The sequence below is a fragment of the Pagrus major genome, chromosome 2 (genome assembly GCF_040436345.1).
Source record: "Pagrus major chromosome 2, Pma_NU_1.0".
NCBI classification, from domain to species: Eukaryota; Metazoa; Chordata; class Actinopteri; order Spariformes; family Sparidae; genus Pagrus; species Pagrus major.
The window spans coordinates 10,734,160-10,761,297 of record NC_133216.1 but is presented as its reverse complement, the minus strand read 5'-3'; the positions used below and the strand labels follow the sequence as shown (position 1 = coordinate 10,761,297).

Below are 27,138 nucleotides of genomic sequence, written 5' to 3'. Positions count from 1 at the left end.
TCTCTCCATGGTGGTCCTGACCTGAAGCCTCCTTCTCAGCTTTAGTCAACACACACACACTCACTCAGATCACGACCTCTCTGTCGCTTTCAAACTGAAGCTGAGATGCTCTACAGCTTTCCGTCCTTCCCTGACCCGATGCTCTGTTTCTTAGGAAAACACTTGATTTATGAATTGCAATATTTATCATAAAACTGAGCTCCCGCATGCTTGCAGCAACATGATTCATCCTTGGGCTGTGTTGGGACTGCACCACATATGCATGCCAATATGTCTGGGAAACCAGAAGGTGAAGACTTTGGGATGGAGAGGAGAACATGATCCAAGAAACAAAGGGGAGCAAAAGTTCACTGCGTGCTGTTTTATTTGGAAAAAGTTGAAGAAAAAAGATAATACAATCGAGAAAGACTAATGTCTCTATTGCCCATGGGGGGCAAGCTGGGAGCTCTGGACAGTTTTGTGGTAACACTCAATTTATTTCCTGCTTTGCTTTTTTTTTTTCTTACATGTATCAAGGCAAGGGCACAGTAACTGATGTGTTGAACACATCTTGTTAAGGCTGAGGGGAGGGGTGTTGTGTGTTCTGCTGGCCAGCAGTTCATGACGAGGGGAGGGGGAATTCAATACCCCCTTGATGGAGAATGCTCTTAAAGTAACACATGTACAAAAATGGTTCTGAGTTTAGATGCGTGCAGTGCATTTTTCCCTGACACTATCAATTTGAAACAGATAAACATTTAGCTGCTCGGGGACCAACTGCGACGTGGTGAGGCTGACTCCAGCCCATAAGTGAAGTGTGTGTTTGGCACAGGCCACTGTCAGAAGACGTGCACGCTGGTGACTTAGTGCTGTTTGGATCAGGAATGTCTTGCGGTTCCCAGTTCACTGCCACCACACTCAGTTGGCTCCCACTGAAGATATAATGGGTGAGAGATTTTTCCGTTGGATGTGGATAAAGAAACGGAAGGAGAGAGAAGGGGCAGTGAGGGAGTGAGAGATAAGGGAAGAGCCAATTGATGTTCAGCGTGAATAAAACCAGAAGTGGTGGGAGGAAGCAGTTGAAGGAATGCAAAATGGGGGATGCATAGAATTTGGAAATTAAAATAAAAAGTTAGTGGGTGAGAGAGAGAAAGAGTGAAATGGAGGAGTGTGAGAGTCTGAGGCGGTGTGGGCGAGGGAGTAGGAGAGCGAGAGTGGCTGGCGTTTATGGATTGCAGATGTGGCGCTATGGGGTTTTGGCAGGGGCCATGCGCGCCTGAATCCTGCACCGGCTGGGTGGCACCGGGGTGAGAGGGAGGTCACTGCACCGCAGCACACAGCCCATAAAACACTGAGAGTAGAGGGGGAGAGGAGAGAGAGAATAGGCCTCAAATACACACTAACCCAGGACGGCAGGGCAGCGGGGCCGAGCAGATCACACTTTGGGTTCAAGCACGCACAGGCGTACCCAAACATCCTGCATGTGTTAAAGCAGGCTACCCCTAAAGCCATAGGTTAACTCATAAGAGTTAGGATGAAGTGGAAAGCTGATAAGCTTATCTCAGATTTAATAAGGATGAGCCCTCTGCAGACACCTCCTCAGCCATGAAAAATCACACCATCTTCACTGAAATTTTCCACCTCTGAACGTATTAATGCTGAATTTATTACAAGCACTTTTGATAAGATTACAAAAGAGGAGCCAGCCAGCCACGTGTAGATCAGAAGTGTTCATCTAGTGTCTGTTCTCATAGCTTCATCCACCCACTTGCTACTATAAATTCTGCCTTTTCTCTTTTCATCCTCATCATTCTTCATCTTCCTCAGGAAGAGGAGGAACAGTGGAGATCGTGGAATAAAGTTGCCAGAGCTGGTCTTGGCAAACTTTTAGATGAAAAGTGAAGTTCCTTTTCATTTCTCTTCTGAGGAAATCACTTTCTTTACCATGTGGTACCCAGTACAAGGGTTAGGGTTAGGGTTAAGCAATATTGTCTAAGTGCTGAGAGGCTTTGAGACATCAAAAAGCACATGGCTTTTGGAAAGAAACGTGTCATAAAATTGAAATTTTTTTTACGAATCTGTCAACAGACAACCAGAATATCTTTTAAAGCCACCATGATTTCATCGTGTCTATATTGTATACATTATACATTAGCCCCCTGTTGGTGAGAGCTGCAGTTCCAACATTTCAGACCTGCAGATGTAGACGTGCTCCAAGTAAAGTTATAGTTTCTAAAATTTTGAAACTTCTGCCACCTGTAGTCAATGAGAGGTACAATTGTTGAATTCTGGAAAAAGTACATCCACAAAGTTCACAGGCTGCATCGTGAGCGTAGCTGCTGCTGCTGACGTGCTTACTGACTCCTGACCCTCTGCCCTTTCTGTTCATGTGTGTATTGCATCTTGTGGACGACTAGAATTAGCATCAACCGACGGATGCAGGATACGCCAGGTAGCCATTGTGCGTACACAAACGCGTTGTTAAATGCAGGTATATCTCCAGCCTTAGTTTTGTCCTCTGTCCCAGGAAGATCAACTTTTGCTGGAATTTATTCGTGTAACGAAAAATGAGTTTATAATGAAATAAATAGTTTGTCTGGACAAGTTAGGACAAGTAACTTTTTCTACAAACTGTTAACTCTTGGCCTCGAATATTTAACATCGACTGGAGGATAGTGTGAAAAAAATAATGGTATTTTAGCCAGAATATGGTGAATGTGTTAAAAGTAAAATGGCAAAGACGCTCAAAAGAAAACGGCAACAACTAAAAAAAACCCTGCAGCTGTAAAACTCACATCCTACTTTCCTTGCCTGTAGGGGGCATCCACGTTTCCCTCACTTGCGTCTTTTCCTTCCGTCCCCCCCACCGAGGACGCACGAAGAGACGCCACTTCTACTTCTATGATTTTCTTGTCTCATAGGTTGCACATAGTGGTAGTGGAGGTAGTATACTTCAGTATTCGTCAGTGGCTAGATAGAGTAGCTCCCCATGTGAAGAATTTGCGGCCTGCTGAATGTGAATGCATTTGTTATTTTATATTGAAAAACTAAAATACAACACTGATTATATTGAGATGACTAAAAATATGAATTCATGTGAAACAGAAACACTATTATCTCAAAAGTGCAGCTAAGGTACTTGAGTAAAAGACGTTTTTTTCAACTTGAAGGAAAACTGAGCACTGATTTTGTTGCAACATAAAACCAAATGACAGCACCGGTATCAAATGGTAAAACAAACTTGAACAGGCTCAAGTGTTTTTGGAAATATAACTCTGTCCTGCCCGTAAAAAACCTTTGAGGAACATCTCATGCACTTACTGTTTGTGTAGGTGCTGCCTGACAATACTTTCGCATTAGGTCAGCTCTGTTTTTCTCTTTCTTTTGTGATATCCTTCCTTCCCTCTCTTGTTCCCCTTTTTCTCCCCCTTAGCCTGGTCCTGACTCCCTGGTTCCTGGGGCCTGGCCAAGGCGTGTGTCCCCGGAGGAGCCAGAGAGGAGATGGAGAGAGGGGGCAGCAAGGGGCTGCGGAGTCGACTCCAAAACCACAGCTGCAGCAGCCTCTCCTCTCCTCTCCTCTCCTCTCCTCTCCTCTCCTCTCCTCTCCTCTCCTCTCCTCTCCTCTCCTCTCCTCTCCTCTCCTCTCCTCTCATGCCTCCCCTCCTTGCCTGGCACCCTCCCCAGCTCTGCCATTAATCAGAGGGGAAGGGTATTTCAGTGCATGTGTGTTTGTGTGTGAAGGAGAGAGATGCTGACTGTGTGAGTGGCTAACTGAGTGTTTATGCGTATCTCCGCGTGTGCTGATAGAGAGTTGGATGGGTCGGCAGTGATGGTATGGAGACCAGGATCTCACAACAAAGCTGGAGAGTTCACCCAGAGAACAAAAGGGGGAGGGAGGCCTGGTGAGCAGATTGGGACTGCCAGCAACTGGAAGGAAGAAGCAGTTAGATGATCTGCAGAAGCTTTTAGCATCACAATCTCAAATCCCTCTGATTGAGATTCCTCCGACGCTTTTTGGAGAAAGGTGTTGGGCAGCACCTGCGCACAAATGTGAGCTACACGAACAGTTCATGACCCGACGTGTTAACAAATCACATCAAGGTTCCCTTCAAGGTATTCACCGCCTCTCCTCCGGCCGTGATTATCCAGGTGGGACTGAAATCGGAAAGAAAAAAAAGATACAATTTCCAACCTGCTCTGCTCTCACCCCCCAAAGGGCCTCCCAGAGTGCTTTTCTGCTGACATCACTGAGCAGAGACCTGGCAAGCCAATCTCTCCCCTGCTCTACCATTCCCCTCTCCCTGCTTCCTGCCCTGATGATGTCACACACCATATGGTTTTCAGCAGTATCAAGCCGGAAAAGAGATTTAGTCAGCGGAGAGGAGAAGGAGAGAGAAGGAGGAGGAGGAGGAGGGCTGGAAACGGGGCGCAGGTCGGACACAGAAAACAAAAGGTTCGCTCTTCCCCTTGTGTGTGGAAGGTAGAGGAGGAGGGGGGGGGAGAGGGAGGGAGGGGGCAAGGGAGAGGGGAATGGCTGCACTGTGTGAGGCTAATGAGGAGAGACCAGGGAGCAAAGACCATGCATCGGACAGCCATGTGCTGCACAGACGCCCATTGGACGGGCCAGCGCACAAATATTTGCAGGGATACACACATTTAAACAGTCGTATAATCACACTGTAGTGCAAGAGTAGGCAAGATTAAGCTAACAAGGACAAGGTTTATGTGTGCGTTGTTTGACCCTCTCTGATACAACGCTAATAAAATGCTTTATGAGGTTTGTTGTCTCATTTCACATTATTATTGCAGGTGATCAGGCTGCGATCAGTTGCCAAACACTCACACAGCTACTTGTGTGTGAAAGGTCTCAATAGCAATAAACTTACTGAGAATTATCACCCGTCTCTGCAGCTCCACAGCTTTACGGGGCGTTTTAGCATCCTTCAGCTCGTTGTTTTGGTTTTCCTGCCTGGAACTTCACTGATTCGGTTCAGTCTTACTGCTCTCATCAGCATTGTTTTTGGACACAGCAAGCAAATCTAGCGCAAATTCTTTATGGCATGACCAGTAGACGGACAGGCTTCCACATGTTCACGCATTCAAGTGCACACAACTTCACAAACATGGCAAAATTGTTTTTTTTCCTGCAAAAGTTTGGTCATGTTACATTAATTCATTTACACACACAGACTTGACCTCCATGCTAAAAGTCAGCATCCTAGGACAAAAACTGTGTCTCTACAAACGGACTGTCTGCCACCTGCTCAGCATCAAACACTAGGCAGACACAGTTGCTAACTAGTTTGTGAACATTGTAGGACATTTAGCTGAGAAGCTGAGAGGATTGGATTCATCAGGTGGACAAAAACAAGACTCCAGCTCATCATATCAATTTGAAAGGTGATCATATATCAGTGTTACGTTCACAGCTTCTTAAAGTGAGGGTTCAAAGTTCAGTCTTGACCTATGAAACAACTATCTCAACACAAGGACCTTTAAGTTGCCGTTCTAGAGCTTTTAGTATGTGACGATCTTCCTTAACTCTGAATTTTTTTATTTCCCTTAAAGTGCTAAAAAAAATGGCTTCCATAACAATTGAGCAAACTTTTTACGTTTTTACCAGTCGTCATGTTTTCATCTTGTGAGTCTGTGTGTGTTTGTTTGTGTGTGTGAGTGTGTGCCATCATGGCAAAAATGGAGACACCTTTTGTAGTGAGAACTACCACAGAAGCGGGTTTGAGTACAAGACAACCATGCAGGATGCAGTCATGAAACTTTACAGCTGTGTAGTTGAGATTAAACTGAAGGGCGACTGAAGATGGTTGGTGTCTGACCAATGGCTACTCATGACTACTACTAAGGCGTATGATCTCATGACCCTTGTGTAGTCATGGGTCGGCATCGCGGCTGGTGTGTGCTCTACTTTTGATTGTGTGTAGCAATCCTTGTACCTCTGTTATGAAAGATCAATTTTTTTTCACTTCAGTCTAAAAAGACACTTTTTTGCATTTAATATAATCATAATGAAACATGTTGCACTACTTGAACACACAATCCTGTATCCTCCAACTGCTTTCAGCTATTGACTTCATCAGACTGTTATATGATCATATACTTTATTTCTCAGAGTTGTCACGCGTGAAAGTTTAATATGAAGCTAGAGCCAAAATGCGATTAGCTTAGCTTAGCATAAGGACATAAAGTAGGGAGAAATAGCTCGTGTGGCTCTTGACCTCCTCTTATATACACACTTATTAGTGAGCTGTAGAGGTGCTGGTGAATACTTTAAAGTCAGCCTAGCTGTTTCCAGTGTTTATGCTTATCTAAGTGAACTGTTTTCCAGCTGTAGCTTTACATACAAACATGATGGAGGACAACTGGTCTTCTCATCAAACTCTAGGAAAGCAAATTTTTCATAAATGTAAAAACTATTTATAAAAATGGTTGTAATGTTTTTCTAAATTGTATTCCTCTTGTTAACTCACATAGCTGGTTACACTTAAACTGGAAACAACCGACAAATACTTGGGGAATAAGACATGGTGTGAGTCTTCTCGAAACCAGAAACTATTTTGCATTCATACAGGCTTTCCCCTATGTGGAGAAAAATCAAGTATTTCTGGCTCTAATCGTGGCACGATAATCGTCCATCACCAGCAGATGGGCAAACTAGAATAGCGACCGAACGCACACAACAGCTCTGCTCGTTCAAATGACATGCCTTGCACGCCTATGCTCTAAAGCTGTCGCAAAACTGCTCATTAGGATGAATTAAGAGAGGCCTGTGTGTAAATGTTGAGCCTACCGTTCAATTTTTGGTGGCGGAGGGAATCTGGAGCTGAAGGGGGGTGTGTCTGGAATGGTGGGGCGGTCACAGCAAGCATCTGGAGATATGTGTGGCCATGTCCACTGGAAGGGAAAGAGAGAGAGAGAAAGAAAGGAGAGAGGGATGATTGATGAGAATGAAAGAGAGGAGAGAGAGGACAAGGCCTTGTGTGTGTAGTTAAGAAAAGTGTGGGAGATAACACTCAGATGGTCTGCTTCAAGGTGTTAGGATTACTTTCAGACTGTCCTGCGTATTGTCTGGTGTTGCTCCATCCCTGTGCTGGCAGACAGAAATGGAGCAATAATAAGGTGATTGCAATATTCCTCTCTGAAAATTGAAACGAGGTGGTTCGGGCCTTAGAGACATGTTGACCCTGCAACATATCCGCTCACAGATGTCTGAAAAAGTTGGCCGCAGTCACTCGGAGTGCTCACCCCTTCATTGTGTTTCCATATCCAGCCCACAAAGCTTCTGCAAGATATATGTCACATGTAAAACCTGCCGCGCTCACACTCGGAGAAATGGTGGGAAAGGTGTGTGATTTAGAGGGTGACAGTGGACTGTTAAGGGATTTAGCTGTCCAGCCTGCCTTATCTCCAGCTCTGGTTCCTCACTGAGTGTTGGTCTGTGGGGAAGCAGACGTGCACAGTCTTTGTTGGGAAGTTACTCCCTGGACTGTGTTTGGGGCTCACAGCTTTAATTGAATCATTGCTTACAACCAGCAATTTGGAGGCTTTTTCAGTTCATTAAAAGTTCAGCGTTTCAGGTTTGCTGCGCTCCAGATTACGGTATGTTAAATTGTATTTTGACAGGCTGAAGTTGAATGTCCAGCGCAGGCCTCTGGAGGCTGATTGATTAGTGAGATAAAGTCTGTCTGGGAAGACAACAGCTGTACCCAAGGACGCACGAAGAAACGGAAATTAGGCAACATTAGTTTCGATGGTATTATACTTTTTTTAATTTTCGAATTCCTTTTAACCCCATCTGTTCTAGCTGTGTGCTGGTTTTGTTATCATACAACATATCAATATCCGATCAGCTGAGTTTGAAAAACGTATAAAAACACACCTGCACAGACAAGCACTTGGCTATTATTTAATGATGCCTATTAAAATGTATTTTCTTTAATATTCTGTTTTGCCGCTCGATGCCTTTTCTTTCTTGTTTGCTGCATTTGAATTCCCTGCTTTTATTGCATTTCGTATATCTATGATTTCACTATCTTTGCACCTATATTGTGGTGCTGTTTTGTGAAACACCTTTTAATGTTGGTTTTGAAACGTGCTAAGTTTATGACTATTACGTCTAGATTCCCACTATAAAATAAGCCATCGCTCTTGGCCTGTAACACCTCCTTTCATGGAGGTCCAAGCAACATGTGGCATCAAAGTTTACGCTGCTTTTGTAAACTCTTCACAGTCCAGGCTTTGACCCTTTGACCCCTAAGTCCTGCGTTACCTAAAGGTATATTATTTGCACTTAATCAACTATTGCCTGTGTTGCTGATTGGTTATGCCGATAACACCAAGGGACTAAAGGGTTTAAGTGACGTTGCCAGGAATGATTAGTGTTCCTAAAGGTGTATAGATAAAAACAGAAAGAATCGAGCCATGCAGAGGACATAACTTACCTGGCAAGCAGCACATGACATCACTAAGTGTTTCCTTGAGTGGAAAAAAAAGAAAAGATTTTGAACCATGAATCAAAACGCTGTCACATCCCTGAAAAAAGACATCCATTCTCCTGCACTTAATCAATTTTTGCCTGTGTTATTTATTGGTTATGAGGCTGATGACGCCAGAAATGTTGCAGATTTCAGATTTTTTGGATCATTGTTCTTTAATAATCCAAACCTTAAGTCTGCATACTTAATCCATTACATATCTTGAAGGCAATTATTCACATGATGTTTTTCTACATTTTCAAAGAGCCCTGGTTGTCTTTAAAAATATATTGTGCATTACATCAATATTTAAAGCCAATGAGACGGATAGATGGAGCTAAAAACACCACCAGCCATAATTATAATGTTTTTAAAGGTGTGTGAATTTAAAACAGAAAGAAATGGAGCCATGCAGGGGACATAATCTACCTGGCAAGCAGCATATGACATCACAACGTGTTTCCTTGGGTGGAAAATAACTATTTTGGACCATGAATCGAAACACGCTGTCACATCCTTGATACAACATATCCATTCTCCAGCACAGCTCTACCTGCCTCTGTCAGTGAGGTTATCACCAGTTCATCAAGGGAACATGGAAGTGAGAGACAATACCTACCTCCACTCCACCAGGCTCTAGGGGTGCCTCGGATCACTTCAATGCAACACCAGCACCTTGGACGTCGGGTGATTTAAAGAGGAAGAGACCCTGCATGCTTTATGAGATTGTCAGCTGCTGTTGTGATCAAAACAAACGCAAAAAGGCCTCAGGTCTGGTGTGTGTGTGTGTGTGTGTGTGTGTGTGTGTGTGTGTCTCACTGGATCACATGGGCTGTCTGTAACAACCTCGGTGATTGTAAAATAATTACTTTCATCAATTTCAATCTGCGGTCTTTCAAACACCTCACGATGGCTGTGGAAAGACTTGAAGGAATCATAACAGATAGTCCTCTCTGACACAATCCACCTAAATACAGCAGATTAAATAAGCATTTGAATTAATGTTTATAGAAAGTTAACGACTCCTGCTAACCACGAAGAATAAAAATGTGCTTTTTCATGGAAGCCAATCAGCAGCAGTATACGGACTCAGCATTTCCAGAGGTGTTTTCTCAACTACTTGTATCATATTAATTGAAAGTGCTACACCTGCAGTGATGTTAAGACCGAAACTAACCAAACAAAATGGCATACGTGGTGTCAATCAGGTGACTTTTTTTAAAGACTGTTTCTGTGGTTGAAACTACTGTAACTGCTGCAGAGTTGATAGTGTCAGTAAGGTAATCCAAGTATCACGATATTAAAGTAATGTAACTTGACTTTTTTGTATCCTAATTACTTAAGTTACTTAAGACTGTGTAACTGAGTACATTTCCTCAAATATTCTACTCGAGAAACATTTTGAAGTACTTGCAGTTTACTTGAACATTACTCTTACTTCACGACATTTCTGAGGGTAATATTGTACTTTGTACTCCACTACATTTATCTGAAAGGTGTAGTTACTTTCAAAAAATGTTGTAAAAAATGTTACTTTGGTGAAAGTGGAAGTCACCCCTATTAATAGTACTTGAGTAAAAGTATTAAAGTGTCTCAATAATGTACCAGAGTAATCAAAAAAGTAATCAAAAAGATTATCCAAGGTAATTTTCTGGCACTATATGTACTTAAGTAATAAAAATACAAGTAAAAGTAAATTATACATGTATTAACATTTATGTATACTGTATACAATGGGTCAGGACATTTCTAATAAACCAAAAAAGTGTTTTTTAATCCAATTGCAAATAAAATAAATTCATATATAAATGCATTACTTTTCCTCAGATGCAGTCTGCCAAGTAACTAGTAACTAAAGTTATCAAATAAATGTAGCAGAGTAAAAAGTACAATACTGGCCTCCAAAATGTAGTGAAATGGAAGTATATAGTAACAGAAAATGGAAATACTCAAGTAAAGTAGAGGTACCTCAAAATTGTACTTAAGTACAGTACTTGAGTATATATTATTAGTTACATTCCATCACTGCTTTCAGGTGATGAATTTAAGCACAAAACACACAATCAGCCTATAAAATATGATATATTGTTACAGACCAAACTATGATGCAGCATATAAAGTAGTTACAACAAGCCCACAGTACAGTTTACATGTAAATGATGAATAATAATATACTATTACATTTGTAACTAAAGTACTTTTAGTACTTTAGATACATATTGTTGCTTTTTAAATGTTAGACTTGTAATTGAATATTTTCATGACGTGCTTTTTCTTTTACTTCAGTAAAATACTTGAATACTTCTGTTCAAACGTGACATGTTTTTGTGTAAAAAAATGATATTCATCACTAAATACCTGAACTTACCTTTCATTTGCACAAAGCTGACCAGACTTTTTATCCCGATTTAACCACAAACACCTCATCAGCATGACTGACCGTGTGTTTCCATGTGCTGCTCACACATGAGAAGTCAGAGCTCCCCTACCTTTTAATTCCCCCCCCCCTTTAAATCACTGCTCAGCGTGTCCTCCTTGATGAATCCGATGGGACACGCTGCCGCCGAGTGCACCATTGGGTGTCGCTGTGCGCGTAAAGTCTCCGGCGCCGGCAGGTTTGGTCCGACCGGACCTCAACACAGTCTGAAGTGTCAGATAGTCTTGTTAACACGTGAGAAATTTCAGTGTATGGAAGAGGGTGAAAGAAGGAGAAAACCGGGAGAGAGAGGGCTGAAAAAATCCGCGGAGGAGACGCTTTGAAGGAGAGAGAGAAAGAGAGTGAGGCAGAGAGAGAGCTGGACCTGGGGAAAACTGCGGAGGTCCTAATGAGGGAATGCCGAAAAGGAGAGCACACATACGGCCAGAGCACCAGACATGAGTCCGAGGTAAGATTTGTGACACGGCGGAGACATCCATGTAAGACGCGTGGTCACACACTGTGTCTTAAAGAGCAGCTTCGGATGAGTTCATCCAGGTTTTAATGCGTCGTTTCGTCTTGAGCCGATGGTCCTGATGTAGCCTTCAGTGCTGACAGAGCTTGAACATCTGGATCGGATGGGCACGTCCGGCCTGAAACTCATCTGATAATAACTTCTGCTAAAATAGACATTTTTATTTTTTTAATTTATGATCTTCATGCGTGCGTAATTAAATCATCCAGGTCACGGAGGTCTCCTCGGAGGATTCTCAGCACAACTTGTGTGCGTAAAGTAAGAAGTAAACGCACACTTTATATAAAATATACGTCAAATTAAATGTTCTGATAATTCGTTTTGATGTTAAATAGGATGACTGCATTGGTCTGAGGAAAGAGAAGGGGAAATATGAAAAGAAATTTGGGAAGGAATTCTACAAGAGCTGCATTTCTTACTACCAATAGTAGGAATATTGTGACATAATCCTTAATTCATCTTGTGGAAAAAAAACTTGACAGGTTTCTAAGTAGATATGCACATTATTTAAACATCAAACTAGGCCTTAATGTGCTTGTGTTGTCAGTTTTCAGAGAACTTTTCAATCTGCCCATTTGTAATGCTGTCCACTTTAATCTCCATGCCCAGGTGAGGGCTGGAGGTAGTTTGTTTGTTTTTTTATAAAAGTCACAGCAGGTGTTTTAATTTTAGGGAGGGAGAGAGATGTGTGTTTTTAACGTGGTTTGTCAAACCTCCTTTTAGTTTCCACTTAGCTAATTGAGCTCTTTAAGCGAAGCCAGGGGGCCCATTAAGGCTTCTCAGAGGAGGTCTGCAGGGGAAGGTGGAAGTCAACTTAATTTAACAGTTTTATTGGATCTACTTCATTAAAAAATGCGCAGTTACAGAACACCAGCAGTTGTTGATTTATTGTTATTCTATTTTTTTTTTTTTTTAGAAAAGAAGCAAAAGAAAGTGTGATTGCATTTGATTTAATTCTGGCCTCTAATTAAAATCCATTGAGATGAAAAGCTGGAACAACTCCTCTCAAGAGTTTGAAGTGCCTGATCATAAATAGGCGACATATACGCGGTATGTATACAATAGCTGCCTGTCTCTTTAAGACGATGTGTTGAGGAGTTCAAGTCGGGGTCACTTGAAGTTCCTGCCCTCGATTTTACCTTTTAGTTTTATTATAGACTGACATCACACGGGGCGCTAAAACACTTAAGGCGCATAGAGGCTCCATTATCATCCCGGTGCGCGTTATTGCTCCGACTCAAAAATAGCTAAGGAAATTACTAGAAGAAAAAAAATAGGAGGAAACTGATGCTGGTCTAAGCACGTATTTTTTTATAGGAGGGGATGAGAAAGAGGGGAGAGGAGGGGCAGAGAGACACAGAGACAGAGAGAGAGGGAGAGAGAGAGAGGGAGAGGGAAAAGAGGGAGAGAGAGGGAGGAAAGTGGGTGGGAGGACGGACCTAAGGAGCGACAAGAAATTCATATCAATTAATAATCATAAAAAAAGAGCTGGCAGACGCGCTCGGAAAACTGGCATGGTTTTTTGGAGGCTGGCAGTTCAAAGCTGAAACGTCAGATATGACTCCTGGAGGCTGCTGAGATGATCATTAAGGGAGACTTAGATCGGATGGCAGAAGACATCGGGCATGCAGGTAAGAGCTGTATGCTGCTGCGCGCATGCAAGGCACCCAAACAAGAGCGAGAACAGGGGCAGGATCGCTGTTAGGTTTTTTTATTCATTAGACTGTAGAGTGTCACAGAGGAAAATGTGTTTTTTATTCCATCGTTGAGATGTTTGTAGAATAAGCTCTGATTCCAGGATCATTTTGATGTCCTCAAGAAAGACAGCGCTCGGTCCTTTTTACGCATTTAATTCGTGCCGGTTGAAAACACATTTTTCCCCCCTTTTTTTAATTATTATTATTTTATATAATTAATTACACACAGATCAGGATAATTTGTGAAATTCTCCAGACTCAGGCTGGTGTAAATGCGAATTTAAATGGCGTATCATGCTTGAAAAATATGCAAACGTTTAGAGTTAAAAAAAAGAAGATTTTAGTTAAAATATTTTATTTACTTTTTTAAAACTCACAATTGATGCGAAAGTTAAAGGGAACGTCGGCCTCGGTCGAAAGGGAACTTCAGATTGTTTAGTTACCCTGTAATAAATATAAAAAGGAAGCTACAGGGGAATTATATCATTATAAAACAGGCCTGTAACCGTGCGTAATAATGTCAGGACTGAGCTCACAATGTTAGAGGAATATTTTGGTGGGGGCATGTTTAGCGCATGGATTCCTGCTTTCCGAGTTTTACATCCATGTAAGAAAGAGCTGCTGTTGACAGGTCCGAAGAAGAAACAGCTGTCTGATTCACCTTTAAGTAGTAGAAAACTGCTCCTGGAGGTGATTTAGAGCTCTCTCTCTCTCTCTGTATCTCTCTCTCCCTCCCTCTCTCTCTCTCTCTCTCTCTCTCTCTCTTTTTTTTGGCGTTGATAAGGCGCTGCAGCTCAGAGAGATGGATCCACTCGTGATTCGGTTTACTGTACTATAAGTGAAGAAGAGTAAAGCAGATTAGAGACGCAGAGAGGACGGGTCGAAGTCAGCAGACCACTTCGTACGTTCCTTGCGTTGCACGGACGCGACGTGAAGCGCTCAGATGTTAGAAACGAGCCCCTGAACTTCTGATCCACAGGCGGATAAAACTTGCGCACAGTGGCCTTAAATTCGTTTTAATATTCAAATAAATTTACAGTCTATCGATCGTTAAAGTTCAACAGAATAAATTAGAAATAAGTACTGCAGATGTATTTTTATATTTGCTGTGAAAAAAACCTGCACGATGTTTAATGATTGTAATCCAAAAATAGAAAAGACAAAATAAATACCCTAAATAAACTTGGTGCCCATTAAGTTTAACAAGCTTTCTTACTCTCATATCTAAGTGTGTGTTGACTTTTTTAGATGCGAGAGAACAGCATTCACACAGGAAACTGACTCTCTGATGTTTGCTGACCTGACTAAAACTCAACATACCCACCTATCATGTGTTCTTCTACTCCATCTAACTACAAATGTAAAACCTGCTCTCCGATTTGATGCATGTAAAGCTTCTCCAGCCTTCTGTGAGCCACAAAAATGACAAAAAAGTAAATTATGAGTTGGATTAAATGAATATAAAATACCTTCCTGCAAAAAGTTGCCTCGTAAATTGAGCAGGAGCTGCATGTGAACACGGTCAAATGGGCTCTAAGATAAACAAGGTGGACGTCGAGCATGGGCAGCAAATTGAAATGAAAGAAAATAAAATGTCAACACAACGTTTTAAGCAGATGTGTGGAGTGTTTATGTGACTGAGGCTGCATGTAGAGGTAGGAAGTTTAGTCTCCCGCTTCACCCCAAACCACAGAAGTGTCAAAACAGACCAAACACGGGGACAATGAATATTAATCTAATGCAAATGACTGAATGCCATCACCACTAAGAACGTCAGCATCTAAGTTTCCTCAGCATGTTCACGGCTCGTGAAACAGAAGGCTATCAGATGAAAACAGCCGTGCATCCCTGGGGGACTCTAGCAGCCTTCTCTCAGGCGGCAGTGCTGTTTGTGCACCCTATAAAAATGATTTAATTTAGCCTGTTTAACATAAACAAAACAAAACAAACTGTGGTGCAGGCATTTGAATGTGTTTACAGGAACGTCACATGTTGCAGGCTCTGGCTAAATATCTTTGCAATCATAGATGGCTTCCTAACAGGATGCAGTGAGCTTACACATGTCCTCCAGATCAAGAGTTTTATAAAACATGTTTCACTGCTCACTTTTTGTCGGTGGGCTGCTTCAAACGGTGAGCTCAGATGTTTTAAAAGGCAAGTTGTAGCCTCGGAGAAGACTCACGCTGATTACAGCGAGAGAAAGGAGATCCTTGTTGTCTCTGTTGGGAAACCAACTCTGGCTGTTGTTACCACAGGACAAAACAGCAAAAATAATTTGCATGCAAAGCAGGTTGCAGGTGCACAGAAACTCTGCATGAGATTTTTTTTTTTACTGTGTCTTAAAAGATTTTTTAAAAAGTTTGCATGGACAGATTCAATTCTGAAAGGTTTGTCTTCATAAATCAGGACAAAAAGAAGGCTGACATTTCTGCAGCTGAACTGTGCTGCTGTAGATCACATACAGACGAGAACGTACTCTGATTGTGTGTGTGTGGGTACACAACGTGTCACGGTGCTCCGCTCAGCATCCAGTAAGCTGAACAGCCCCTTCATGCAGTGGAGGCTCTGCAAAAGTTCAGCGAGTTGTGGAAAGTCTCTGACCTATTCCTCATATCACCCTCGTTTCTAAACACGTTTGATCCGACCGACGCTGAAATTTATAGTAAAATCTGAACGTTGAGTAATCAAAGCCAGACAGAAACCAGAAGTGGAAACACTTTAGATGACAACTGGGGACGTGATGGAGCGTAAACCCACCAAAACCTGCCATACCCGCCTTTTTATTCATAGGTTTTCTTCTTCTTCCTTCTTTTTTTTTTATAGATATTATGAACAAGATAATACGTTATAAATAGCGTGCAAATCATGTATATGTGAGGACAGCACCTTTTAAAATGAAAATAGAAAATGCTGATTTTCTATGAAAATATTGATGACTGTTAACCGCATGATCTCAAGTTAATCTGACTTCTCGTTTTTCCGTTTAATCAGTACTGACATTAATTTCTGATGTTGGAGGCCTGAAACTGAATGTGCATTCACTAAAGTACTGCTAAAATTCTACTAAGCGGTGACCTTGAGTTTTCAGAATAGACAGTTGTAGCTTGCGGTGCACTGTAAGAGGAGAAGAAAAGAGGCACATTTTTGTTCAGGATTCCCCAGAATCCCTCAGCAACTCTCTCGTCAAGGTGTTTTCGAATTTAGATTCACACTTCCCCATTCTTTGTGCTGAGCCTGTACGCTGAATGAAATAAACAAGAAGTGAATGAGCTGGTGTCAGGAAGAGCATGATCAGACAGATGACATGATATTTATTTAGTTGCTTGTTTCCCATCAGTGCGACTAAGCCCTTAGGGACAGTTTGAGACGTTTAATCTCATAAGTAAACTATCCTCAGATGCCACTGGTTGAACAATACATGCATGCAGCTGATGTAGTTTATTTTAGGCTTGATGGAACAATTAGTGTTGATATTTGAGTGTGTATGAGTGTGTGTGCGTCCGTGTGTGTGCATTAGAGCCCTGCAGCTCATCTTAACGAAAACTGTTGAAGCATGTAATGCTGATTTACATCTCGTGCACACACTGTTCCTTATATGACTGGGCAGAAAGGGGAGCTGAAAGACCTATCTTTTTTTGGATGTGTCCTTTCCCCCTCAGGTTTATACCTGCTGTTCATCATACTTGTGAAACATTCATCCTCTCGCTCTGTTTTTAAACTCTGCGCACCACTTCTGGATTACTTTATCAGGAAGCCAGCAGTTACAAAATATATATCTGCGGTTTTCTGAATTTTGCTCTTTCTCTCTTTTTTTTGCTCGCTGCAGAGGAAGTGAACCCGTAGACTTGTATTTCTGATAATGAGAAAACCACTGCACCCGGTCACATTCAGCAAAAGTTCACTTTTACTGAGTGGCCTTAATGTGCACTTCCCACAGATTAGTTCTGCACTCAGTACTTGTTCCATCAAGTGGAACCGATGAATTAAACATGATTATGCAAATATTTAAGGCATGAATTACAGATTAATTAGTAAATTAGGCGACAAAATCAAATTATAAAACTGTGATTATGCGTTTACATAAGAACGCAATTAAATTAAGTTGTGCTGTGTTAAAAAAAAATATCCGTGATTAATTAATTAATCTATATTAATTTTCTTTAAAGGCTTTTATTTTGGCAATCAATCCTACTGTACTCGAATCTCTCAAATACATTGTAACAAAGTCTGATGTGTAATTCTAACTTTTCAGAGATTACTTTTACAAATGCATCATTAATCATTCTCATGGTGCATAAAATTACACATGTATATTGCTGGTGTATATTAAAATGCTGACTGCTGCATGACGTTTTACAGATATCTGTTGTTTCAGGTGGCGGACTGAAGACGATGCTGGGTGCCATGGAAGTTCCAAGTCATGCTAGGGATCTCCTCCTGCAGCTCAACAGCCAGCGAACCAAGGGCTTCCTGTGTGATGTTATCATTGTGGTGCAGAACGCCCTCTTCAGAGCTCACAAGAACATTCTGGCTGCCAGCAGCCTCTACTTGAAATCTTTGGTGGTCCATGACAATCTCATCAACCTCGACCACGAGATGGTGAGTCCAGGGGTCTTCAGGGTCATTCTGGACTACATATACACAGGCCGCCTTAGTGACGGAGACCCCACTTGTCCCACTGAACCCAATCTGGGGGCTGTCCTGGCAGCAGCCAGCTACCTTCAGCTGCTCGACTTAGTGGCCCTGTGCAAAAAGAAGCTGAAAAGAAATGGCAAGTACCCTCCCCGCCCAGGTCCTGCATTTCTCCCGTACCCAAAGATGGGGCCCAATAGTATGGGTTTAGGGAGTGGTGGCAGGTATAGGGTTTCTACTCCTGTCATTCAGTCCTGCCCTCCCGGAGGAATTCTGAACAGCCATGCAATCCGAGGACCCGAGGAGCTACTTCCCCATCGACTAGCCCTTCATGCAGGAGAGCTGTATGCCCCCACCTCCACCCAGGGCTCTCAGGTGTTCCCGTCCCTGCAGTCAGCTCTGCCTGCCCAGCTCGGGCGCTCAGCCCACCCTGACAGGAACTGCTCCCCCAACTACGGCCTTGATCTCTCAAAGAAAAGCCCCAACTCCCAGTCACAGCACACGCCCTCTCACTCACATCTGGCAAACACTCATGATGAAGAGCGAGACGGGACTCTGAGTGGCCGCACCAGTCCTATCCAGGGCACGAATGGACGGGCCTTCCCCTCAGAGAAAATGGAGTCGACCGACCAGGGAAGCTCCCTCACTCCTCCACCTTTCCCCCATCTCAACCAGCCTCTTGCCCCGCACCTCCCTCACCTGCATCGCTCAGGCTCCCAGGGCACAGATCGCTACCCGTGCCCCCCGAGCCCTGACACCCCCACGGAAGGCGGAGAGGCAGGCAGAGAAATGGGGAACATCTACCGCTGGGTGAAACACGAGCCACTCTCATACACACCTGAAGATGAAGATGAGGATGAGGATGAGGAGGAAGGGGGCGAAAATGGAGACCAACATCATAACCACCACAAGACAGGAGAGGAGAGCGAAGGAGCAGACGACAAGAGCGGGTCAGGCACAGAGGAGACGGGCAGCAGTGAAGGCCGGCCGTCCCCTCCTGGATCCATGGGGAGGTTCCACATGCCGTATGAGCCAGAGAGCTTCGGGGACAATCTGTATGTCTGCATCCCCTGCGACAAAGGCTTCCCGAGCTCAGAGCAGCTCAACGCACATGTGGAGACTCACACAGAAGAAGAGCTGTACGGCAACTCTGGTGGGGAGATGGGAAACAGCAATAACAGCAGCACCAAAAACATGAGCAGTAACACAAATGGTTATGGGAGCCTGAACAGCAGCAACAGTTTGAACAGTCTAGCCCATCTGGAGTCCAAGTCCAGCCAGGGGTTGAGTTCAGGGGGCATCGGGGAGATGATCCGACCCTACCGCTGCTCCGCCTGCGAAAAGTCCTACAAAGATCCGGCCACGTTGCGCCAGCATGAGAAGACCCACTGGCTGACCCGGCCGTACCCCTGCAGCATCTGTGGCAAGAAGTTCACGCAGCGCGGCACCATGACGCGCCACATGCGTAGCCACCTGGGCCTCAAACCTTTTGCCTGTGACTCCTGTGGCATGCGCTTCACCCGGCAGTATCGCCTCACCGAGCACATGCGCATCCACTCAGGGGAGAAGCCCTATGAATGTCAGGTGTGTGGAGGGAAGTTCGCTCAGCAGCGCAACCTGATCAGCCACATGAAGATGCACAGCGGTGGAGGGACCCCGGGGGGCCTGACCACAGATGGGAAACTGAAGCTGGACTTTAACGAGGGCATCTATCCTCTGAGTAAATACGCAGCGGAGCATCTGGGGCTGAAGCCGGAGAAGGCCAATGAGCTTCTCCTCCAAGCCCAGCAGCAACTGGTAGCTGATGCAAAGGCCATCGAAAGCCTCTACCCGCTGTCCAAACTGGCCTCGGAGCACCTGGGCCTCTCCCACGACAAGATGGATGTCCTGGGCCAGCCCCTCCCCCCTCCCCCACAGGCCCTCTCTGAAGCCCGCACCATTGACCGCTACTCACCCAGCTAAGACCACATGACCTGTATAAACGGCCATCACCAATAGGTCTGTGTGCACACACAACTTGCAGTATTCAAAAGCCATTCACCTCAACTCAGTATCTTCTCTGCACCTCAGACTCAGGCCAAAAGGAATTGGTCTGTTGATGCACACCAAAAACGTGTAGACTGTAAGTGCCTTTCTATGCATCTAATGTATCTTAAAGTCCTCCTTCATAAAGGGGCTCTGTGCTATTCTGTGACCAAGGGACACTCGATCAAAGAAGTACAGTATTTATGTACAAGTGTAGGCAAACAAACATTAAAAAAAACAAAAACACAGCAATTGAGCCAAAGTTGCAAATTGAAAACCAAAAATGAAATTGTTTTATTTATTTTTGTATTGTGGTGAAATCCAAAGAGAAACTGTTGCAAGGAAACGTTGCAATCTGACCCTAAACCTGTGTACAAAAGCTTGTGTACAAAAAAATGAGAAAAGCACATAAAGGACAAGATTCAGGGTTTCGGTCCAGACCTGAGCGGAACTTTTTTTTTACCAAATGAATAAGCCAACTCTTCTGGACTTTAAAGTAATGGGAGGATTTTTTTTTTTTTTTCATTTTTTTTTCTCTGTTTTTGGGGTACTGGACAATTTATGTATCTCATTCTCCAGCTTCTTCTCCAAATCACGCTCCTGCCGAGGAAATGACTGAACGAGCAGCATTTTGGTAAAGTCTCCTCTGCTTTTTTTTCTCCACACTTGTTTGAAAGTAACCCACTCCCCTGCATATTTGTGCGGATAAAGGCTCATGCTATGTGACAGTAATGGTAGCTTAATCAGCCTTACACTCAGCATGCAACCCTTCTTGAGCTATAACTTCCTTTGCATTTTGACTAACATCCCTCAGCTTTCAGTTGTTATTGAGACGCTGTAAGCTCAGCCCTGTGATCTCATAACTGGGACATGATTGCACATACCCGACTGATGACACACTAATCCCTGTTCATGATGAGTGTAGCTTCATCTCATGGCGTAGACGAAGCATGGGTGTTGCCTCTGACATTGTGTAATATTTACAATTGTTAGAGTCAGAGGGGGCACGGACCAGGTCAGAGGTAATGACACAGAAATCTGTCATTTTCTGTCAAGAGCAGTTACTTCATTCGCAGCAGCCTGATGATTAATTGTGTTGCGGCGGTAGTCAGATGTCGCTCCGCTGTCCGACCTCTCATCTGACCTCCCTCACCCTGTAGTCTGTTGCCTGGGAGCCGTGCTACTGTTGACAGGCCAAAGAGAGTGCTGCACTCAGCCCCTCTGCCTTAAAAGCGCTCCACACACACCACACGCATTTACACCCCTCTCCACACACACATAGCGAGCTGCTAATCTGTCCGCGATATGAACATAAGAAGGGGTTTGTGGGTCTTCCCAGGAAGCCAGCGGGTGAGCAGCGCACCCCAGCTGCTGCGCCTCAGTAATCCCTGTGAAATCTCACTTTCTCCTGGACAATTCGCACTGCTCGCCGGCATGATGTCCCATTTCATGCCTGCCATCTTACCCCTCTGATCCACTTATTAACATCACATCCGAGCCCGAGCAAATGTCTCCCGGCCCTCGCCTCCCTTCTCCCCGCTGCTGGTATCGAATGTGGAAAACAAAGAATGACATATTTCTGTGTCGGCTGACCAGCGGCTCCTCCAGCTTGAAAACAAAAGAGCACTTAAAGGTTGTGGGTAGACGGCACATTTTTCTCTTTCAGTGTTTATTCCAAAAACCATGCTGGCCTTTTCTTTTATTTTTTTTTCCTTTTCCACTTTTCTGGTCCTTGATTCAGATTAGAAATGTCTGACCACTATAGTGCCAATGCCAACCTCAGTGGGTGAATGTGAAGACTAAAGCCATAAATACACTGTGATAGACGTAGTGAATCTTAAAGGCTTCTTAAAAAAAACAGAGACAATGTGCCTGACTTTTTGGGATTGTTTTTCTTTCTTTTTTTTTTTTTTTTTAATGTAACAATAATTTAAGGGCTTCTTAATTCTCTGTAGCATATGATCATATCAAACATGTTGTTTTCTGTCACTTACTTTTCTTTATTTTTGATTTTAACTGAAAGCAGCGCACGTGAAACTGGTGCTTACCTCAGGACTGAACCCAGCATGGGGACGCTAAGCTTTACTAAACCTTTGAATAACAAACACACACACACACACACACACACACACACACACACACACACACACACACACACACACACACACACACACACACACACACACACACACACACACGCGCACACACTCACACACACTTTTTTATTTTCTTATTAACAGGGCAGTCGTCCTGTGTTAAACCTGTGGTTATTTCTGTGTTTATACATTTCTTGTTACAGTTTTACAGCAGAGAGATAACATGTGATATTAACATTTTTTTTGTTTTTATTTTTTACTATGCGGTATACATTTTTTTTTTATTGTGTCGTCCTCTAAGAGGCTTGTGTCGGTCTGACCAATTCCATTGTTTTTGTAACATAAGGCAAAGTCATTTTGGTAGTATCTTAACTGGCTGTTGGTGAATTTCTGAACCACACTTTAGCGAGGCATAGTGGCATTGATCTTTAGTTTCAACCACACATACAGTAAAGTCTAGGTGACAAATGTAATGTTTTGAAATGTCTGCACAAGTTATGATGTGTTATGAGTACTTCCCTAAACAGACAAACGTTGGCTTTACTGGGCGCGTATGAAAACCAGCCTCATATTGTTTGACCCCTTTTCTGCAGAGGTTAGTGAACTTTACATGAGAGTCAGACACACAGGAAGCCGGCCTGTTTTGGATAATGCTCAGCTGAAATGAAACATTATTGACAGTAAGAGCTTGCTGCACAAACATGTGCATACGTGTTAAAAAACATAGGAGCAGGCGGATGTCAGTCGTGGGAATTTCAGTCCCCTCACTCCCTCTCATTCAGGAGTTTAAATGAAAATCTGTCTCCTCTTTTCCCTGCCTTACACCATTAAAATAACACAAAGTGTTTCCACTGTCACTCCAAATCTGTGCAGGAGGGAAGAGCAAAGATAATGTCCGAACATTTGCGCTGTTCGAAATGTGCTTAATTGCATTAATGTGTATGACAGACAGAGGGGGGGAGGTTTGTGTATCTATAGAAAGGGGAAGCGTTCGCTTGTCTGTTTGCATGTCCCCTGTGCTGTTTGAGCGCATGAGGAGCCGTTAATGCATGTCCTGGGAATAGGGCTGGTGTGAAGGAGAAGAGCTGAGGAGCAGGAAGTGAACTTTTGGCTGGTGTGTTGTGCTGAGCAGGATGTGCCGTGTGTTTCTGCTCAGAGGCAGATAGAGAGACGGAGAATGGGGAGGGAGAGGAGCAGGGAGAACGCAGCAGGGTGGACGCGAGCCATTGTCTCAGTATGAAAGCTTGTTCGTACTTCTAAAACTCTCCATTCAGAAAACAAGTAGACTGTATCTTCTCTTTTCCTTCCCCTTTTTTTGCTCTTTGGGAGTAAACCTCTGCTCAGTATCACGGTGATACGACATCGTAGGCTTTCAAGGGCTGCGCGGTGAGGAAGCCATTCAGACATTTTGTTACAGTTTGAGGTTGTAGTGGGTTCAACTTTTTGTGTTGCTCAGAGTAATCATTAAAACATTTTCTCCAGATATTCATATTCTCTACATTTACAAAATTGGGGCAGGGCTGATCAATATGAAGGAAAGTGTAATGTAAATCATAATTTGAAAAACTGGCTGTATTTCTTTTGCTCTGTGGTTGATTCAATTAGTAAAATTATAAGAGTCTTGATTCAATTAACTGGTGTAACCACTCACCCCATGGGGATTTATGCCATGTGCCTTTGTTAATGTTATTTATACGACACACCAAACCAGAAAACCTCTCGCTGTCACCAAAGTGGTTCTGCTGAAGATGTTTTGAAAGTCATAAAATTAAAAAAATTTATTAGTTACATTAATTGATGAAAATGAGCATAAACGAGCGCAGGAAGACAAACCGCCGGCAATGAGATGTGGGTTGATCTTTTTTCTTTAACTTCACTTCATTCCTTTCTAATGTTTTTATGGCAACCATCCCAGGCCCGTAACTTTTATAACACTAACAATATAGAAATAAAAAAGTGATCTAGATGAGTTCCAGTGGCCTTGTGTAGACCAAAAATGGGTTTAACATAAAAAAATGCAAAGCATGCCTCTAAGCTCTCTACCAGCGGTAGCAGGCCGGGGTCACCTATGTGACACTGACAGGCTGAATAGTCCTGATCTGCACTCGTACCGCTGTTTGACATTTATTGTATATTGCGCTGCGTGCCAAAAGGACTGAAGCACTTAGCAGACGCTCAAAACAAAACTCAGCGACAATCTTTGTAGTTTCCACGGCCTGCGTTGTCGAGCTAAGCTCCTGACCAAACCTTGACTTTGCCTTGTTTGAAAGCCTTCATCTGTGTGGTTAATCATGAGAGCACAGCGCAGACATGCCACTATTGTCCAGTGTACATATTTCTTTTTATGAGGACTCCTTTAAATGTAAGCTACAGCCAAATAATATCAATAATTGAGACTTTTTTATGGCCTTGAAACCAAAAATCGATTAAAAGAAATGTGCCTTCATCGATGATTCTGCAATAATTTGTATGCTTGTGAGTGTGTAGGTGTCCACACAGTGCACCTGTCCATCTACATGTCTGAGCGCCTTTCCCACAGTGTAGCAGGGTGAAGTACAAGGGAGAGATTTGACACTTTCAAGAGTCTTTATTACAAGCAGCTGCTTTAGATTTACTTCCCCGAACTGCACTTTTCTGGAAAAATCATTGTATTGTGATTTTTTATGACTCTTATGATCCCCTAGAAGTCCCACAATTGCCTCTCCTCTGGCACTTTGCTTCCTTCGCTCTCCTCCTCTTCCTCCCTCCAGTGCGGAGCTTGGCTACGCTCGTTCACCGCCCCTTGTTACCTCAAAGCACAGCTTCCCTCCTCACCTCTCTGTGTCCCTTCTCTCCTCTTACACTCCACACAAACCGCTGACCCACAGCGCACCGCTGCCTCCCTCCTCTCCCCCGTGATCCACTTACTTCCAGCTGCTTTTCATGCTGAAGAAGACAGTTGTCTAAATGTTTACGTGAAAAGCTACTTTCTTTTTCTTTAAACTCCTGATCAATTTCCAAAACGAACTTTGTGGCATGTGTTAAAATACAGCAGATGACGGGCCAAATAAGAAAAGTCTGACATGGTTATTGTGTTCTGATCCTCGGGCCAAGAAAGAGCTTACAAAGGGAGATTAAAGACAGCATATCATGTAGAGGAAATGCAGAATAATGTGAGGGGAAATGTTCGGGGGAAAATATGCTCAGAAAGATGCCAGTAAAGTAAACATGTATGAAATTGCACAATTGAGCCGGGCCTCGGCTGCACCAGCCAAGTCATGCACTGAGATGGAGAGAACAAGTAAGAGGGAGGAAGAGAAGAAGAAGCAGAAACAGGGAGAAAAATGGCCTGTGCTCCATCGAGTAAATAACAAAGAAAAGCTGGTCGTTGGTGAGTTTCATTCGCCTCTCGTAGGAAATTTGCTTGTGAGGAAATGAAGTTTTGTCCAATGCTGCAGGTCATTGTCAAGGATTAGTTTAGTGTTAATCATCATGTCAGCGTGCCCTCAGAGATGTCATCCATTTTTTCCAGACCTAACAATTATCACCCAATCAGCAGATGACCCACAGTAGGCTCTTTGTAGTTGAACGGGGGGGAAGGGGGTGTTCTGGCTGCTCATGTCGTCCTCCATCTGTTTGGCTTCGATCTCTACCTTGAACACATACAAGACAGACAGAATCTTTTCGTTTACAGTGTCCAACTTCTGCTCCAGAGGTTTAAATTAAAAGACAAAGAGCGAGGGCAAAACAAGCAGGAATTTGGAAGAGTGAAAGTTGGAGAATGATTGTATATCACACACACACACACACTCACACACACTCATGGGCAAACACACACACACACACACACACAGCTGGATGGCAGACCACTGCTCCAGATTAGGTCAGATTTAATTAGGCTGCCCTGCTCTGTTTGGAGTGTCGCTTCTTGTAGAAAAAGCCATTATTAAAGAAAAGGTGATTCCTCCCAACACACACTAACCTGTGCCAAAATGTAACAGAGCCTCAGGGTCCTCTCTCTCTCTCTCTCACACACACACACGCACAAAACATTCTGGTTTTGGACAAAGGTTATGATGGATTATGATTTGATGACGATCACTGTGACGTTTGGAGTTGCTTGTACCCGGCTGGTTGTGGTTCAGCAGTAACACACACTGCCACGCAGACAGTAGTCGCTGCGGATAGATGGAAAAAAAACACATGACAGAATACATACATCACAAATGTACAATGGAAATGAGATTTTTTCAGTAGAAGATCTTGTTTCAACAGGCATAAAGCAGACGTCCATGAAACATCAATAATGTCCAGTCAGTGTTTCATTTTCAAAATAAGCAATACATTAAAACCAAACAGTATTTTTCTGCATTTCAATTGTCAATATTGATTTTACTTTGCTTTAGTGAAATGAATGTATTTATTGCATGTCCAAATGTTTTATAGTTAATTTTTGTGTAAATTTCAATTGTGGGTTTTTTTTTTTTTTTTTATAATAATTTCATTTAATTATGGTGTCTTGATAAAATCATGTTGATAAGGCTTTTATTTTTTTAAAAGCCAATGTGAATTATGTCGTGTTTTTTTTGTTTGTTACTATACTCAAAATCAACTTGGCAATAAAGTGAATTGCATAACGGATTTATGAGCAAATGTGTCAAATTATTTAATTTACTCACTGTTCTCATGAACACATATTTCAATTATAAATAATTATAAATACCAGGGCTGGGCAATTTTATATCTTTATTGTGAAATAAGACTATATATCATTTTAAACTTTGGATATCGTTATATTGTGATATCAGGGTTTTAAAGGAAAAGTAGTTTTCTAAAATTACTAGACTGTTTGCTTAATCATTATATCCACATTACTGCTGATTATTAAACTCTCATCATGTTAATATTTTGTGAAAGTACCAAGTCACCCCTACAATATTATCGTAATACCGATATTGATTAAGTCATCCTATCGTACTATTTTTTAAGTGCTTTTGAGGAGATTTCAAAATATCGAGATATATAGTGTGTGCCTAAATACAGTGGCAGACTCAGGGGCAGGGGGGAAAAAATAAAGGGCGCCACATGTATGCAGGATGCCGTGATATATTTATAGTGAAGAGAGGGCACTCCACTACGTTTTGTCCACTAGAAGGGCAACCCAAAGTGCACATTGTTACGTTTTCTCCTCAAGAAGGGCACCCTAGAGGGCACTTGATCAAATTTTTTCCGTTGGAAGGGTCCACCAGTGCCTAAAAATATTGCAAAAAAACACCTTTTAAGGCCATGT

The 27,138-nt window shown here is 42.9% G+C and overlaps 1 protein-coding gene across 3 annotated transcripts; it reads left to right on the top strand.

The window, feature by feature from the left end:
- The first annotated feature begins 11,161 nt into the window (after window positions 1-11,161).
- On the top strand, window positions 11,162-26,489 carry hic1 (hypermethylated in cancer 1). Of its 3 annotated transcripts, none has more exons than XM_073485077.1 (2): window positions 11,162-11,353; window positions 17,492-26,489. In XM_073485077.1, the coding sequence occupies exon 2, from the start codon at window positions 17,509-17,511 to the stop codon at window positions 19,708-19,710; it is 2,202 nt and encodes a 733-aa protein (XP_073341178.1). In that variant the 5' UTR covers window positions 11,162-11,353; window positions 17,492-17,508; the 3' UTR covers window positions 19,711-26,489. The 3 variants fall into 3 exon arrangements, with proteins under 3 accessions (XP_073341178.1, XP_073341160.1, XP_073341168.1); XM_073485059.1 differs by lacking the exon at window positions 11,162-11,353 and adding an exon at window positions 12,965-13,050; XM_073485067.1 differs by lacking the exon at window positions 11,162-11,353 and adding an exon at window positions 13,005-13,050 and having other exon boundaries at window positions 17,476-26,489.
- The last annotated feature ends 649 nt before the right edge of the window (window positions 26,490-27,138 follow it).

Excerpts from the sequence above, each read along its gene's own strand:
- hic1 (XM_073485059.1), top strand. The coding sequence starts at position 12,999 with ATGATCATTAAGGGAGACTTAGATCGGATGGCAGAAGACATCGGGCAT. Across the intron at positions 13,051-17,491 it reads AGAAGACATCGGGCATGCAG|GTGGCGGACTGAAGACGATG; the intron begins GTAAGAGCTGTA and ends CTGTTGTTTCAG.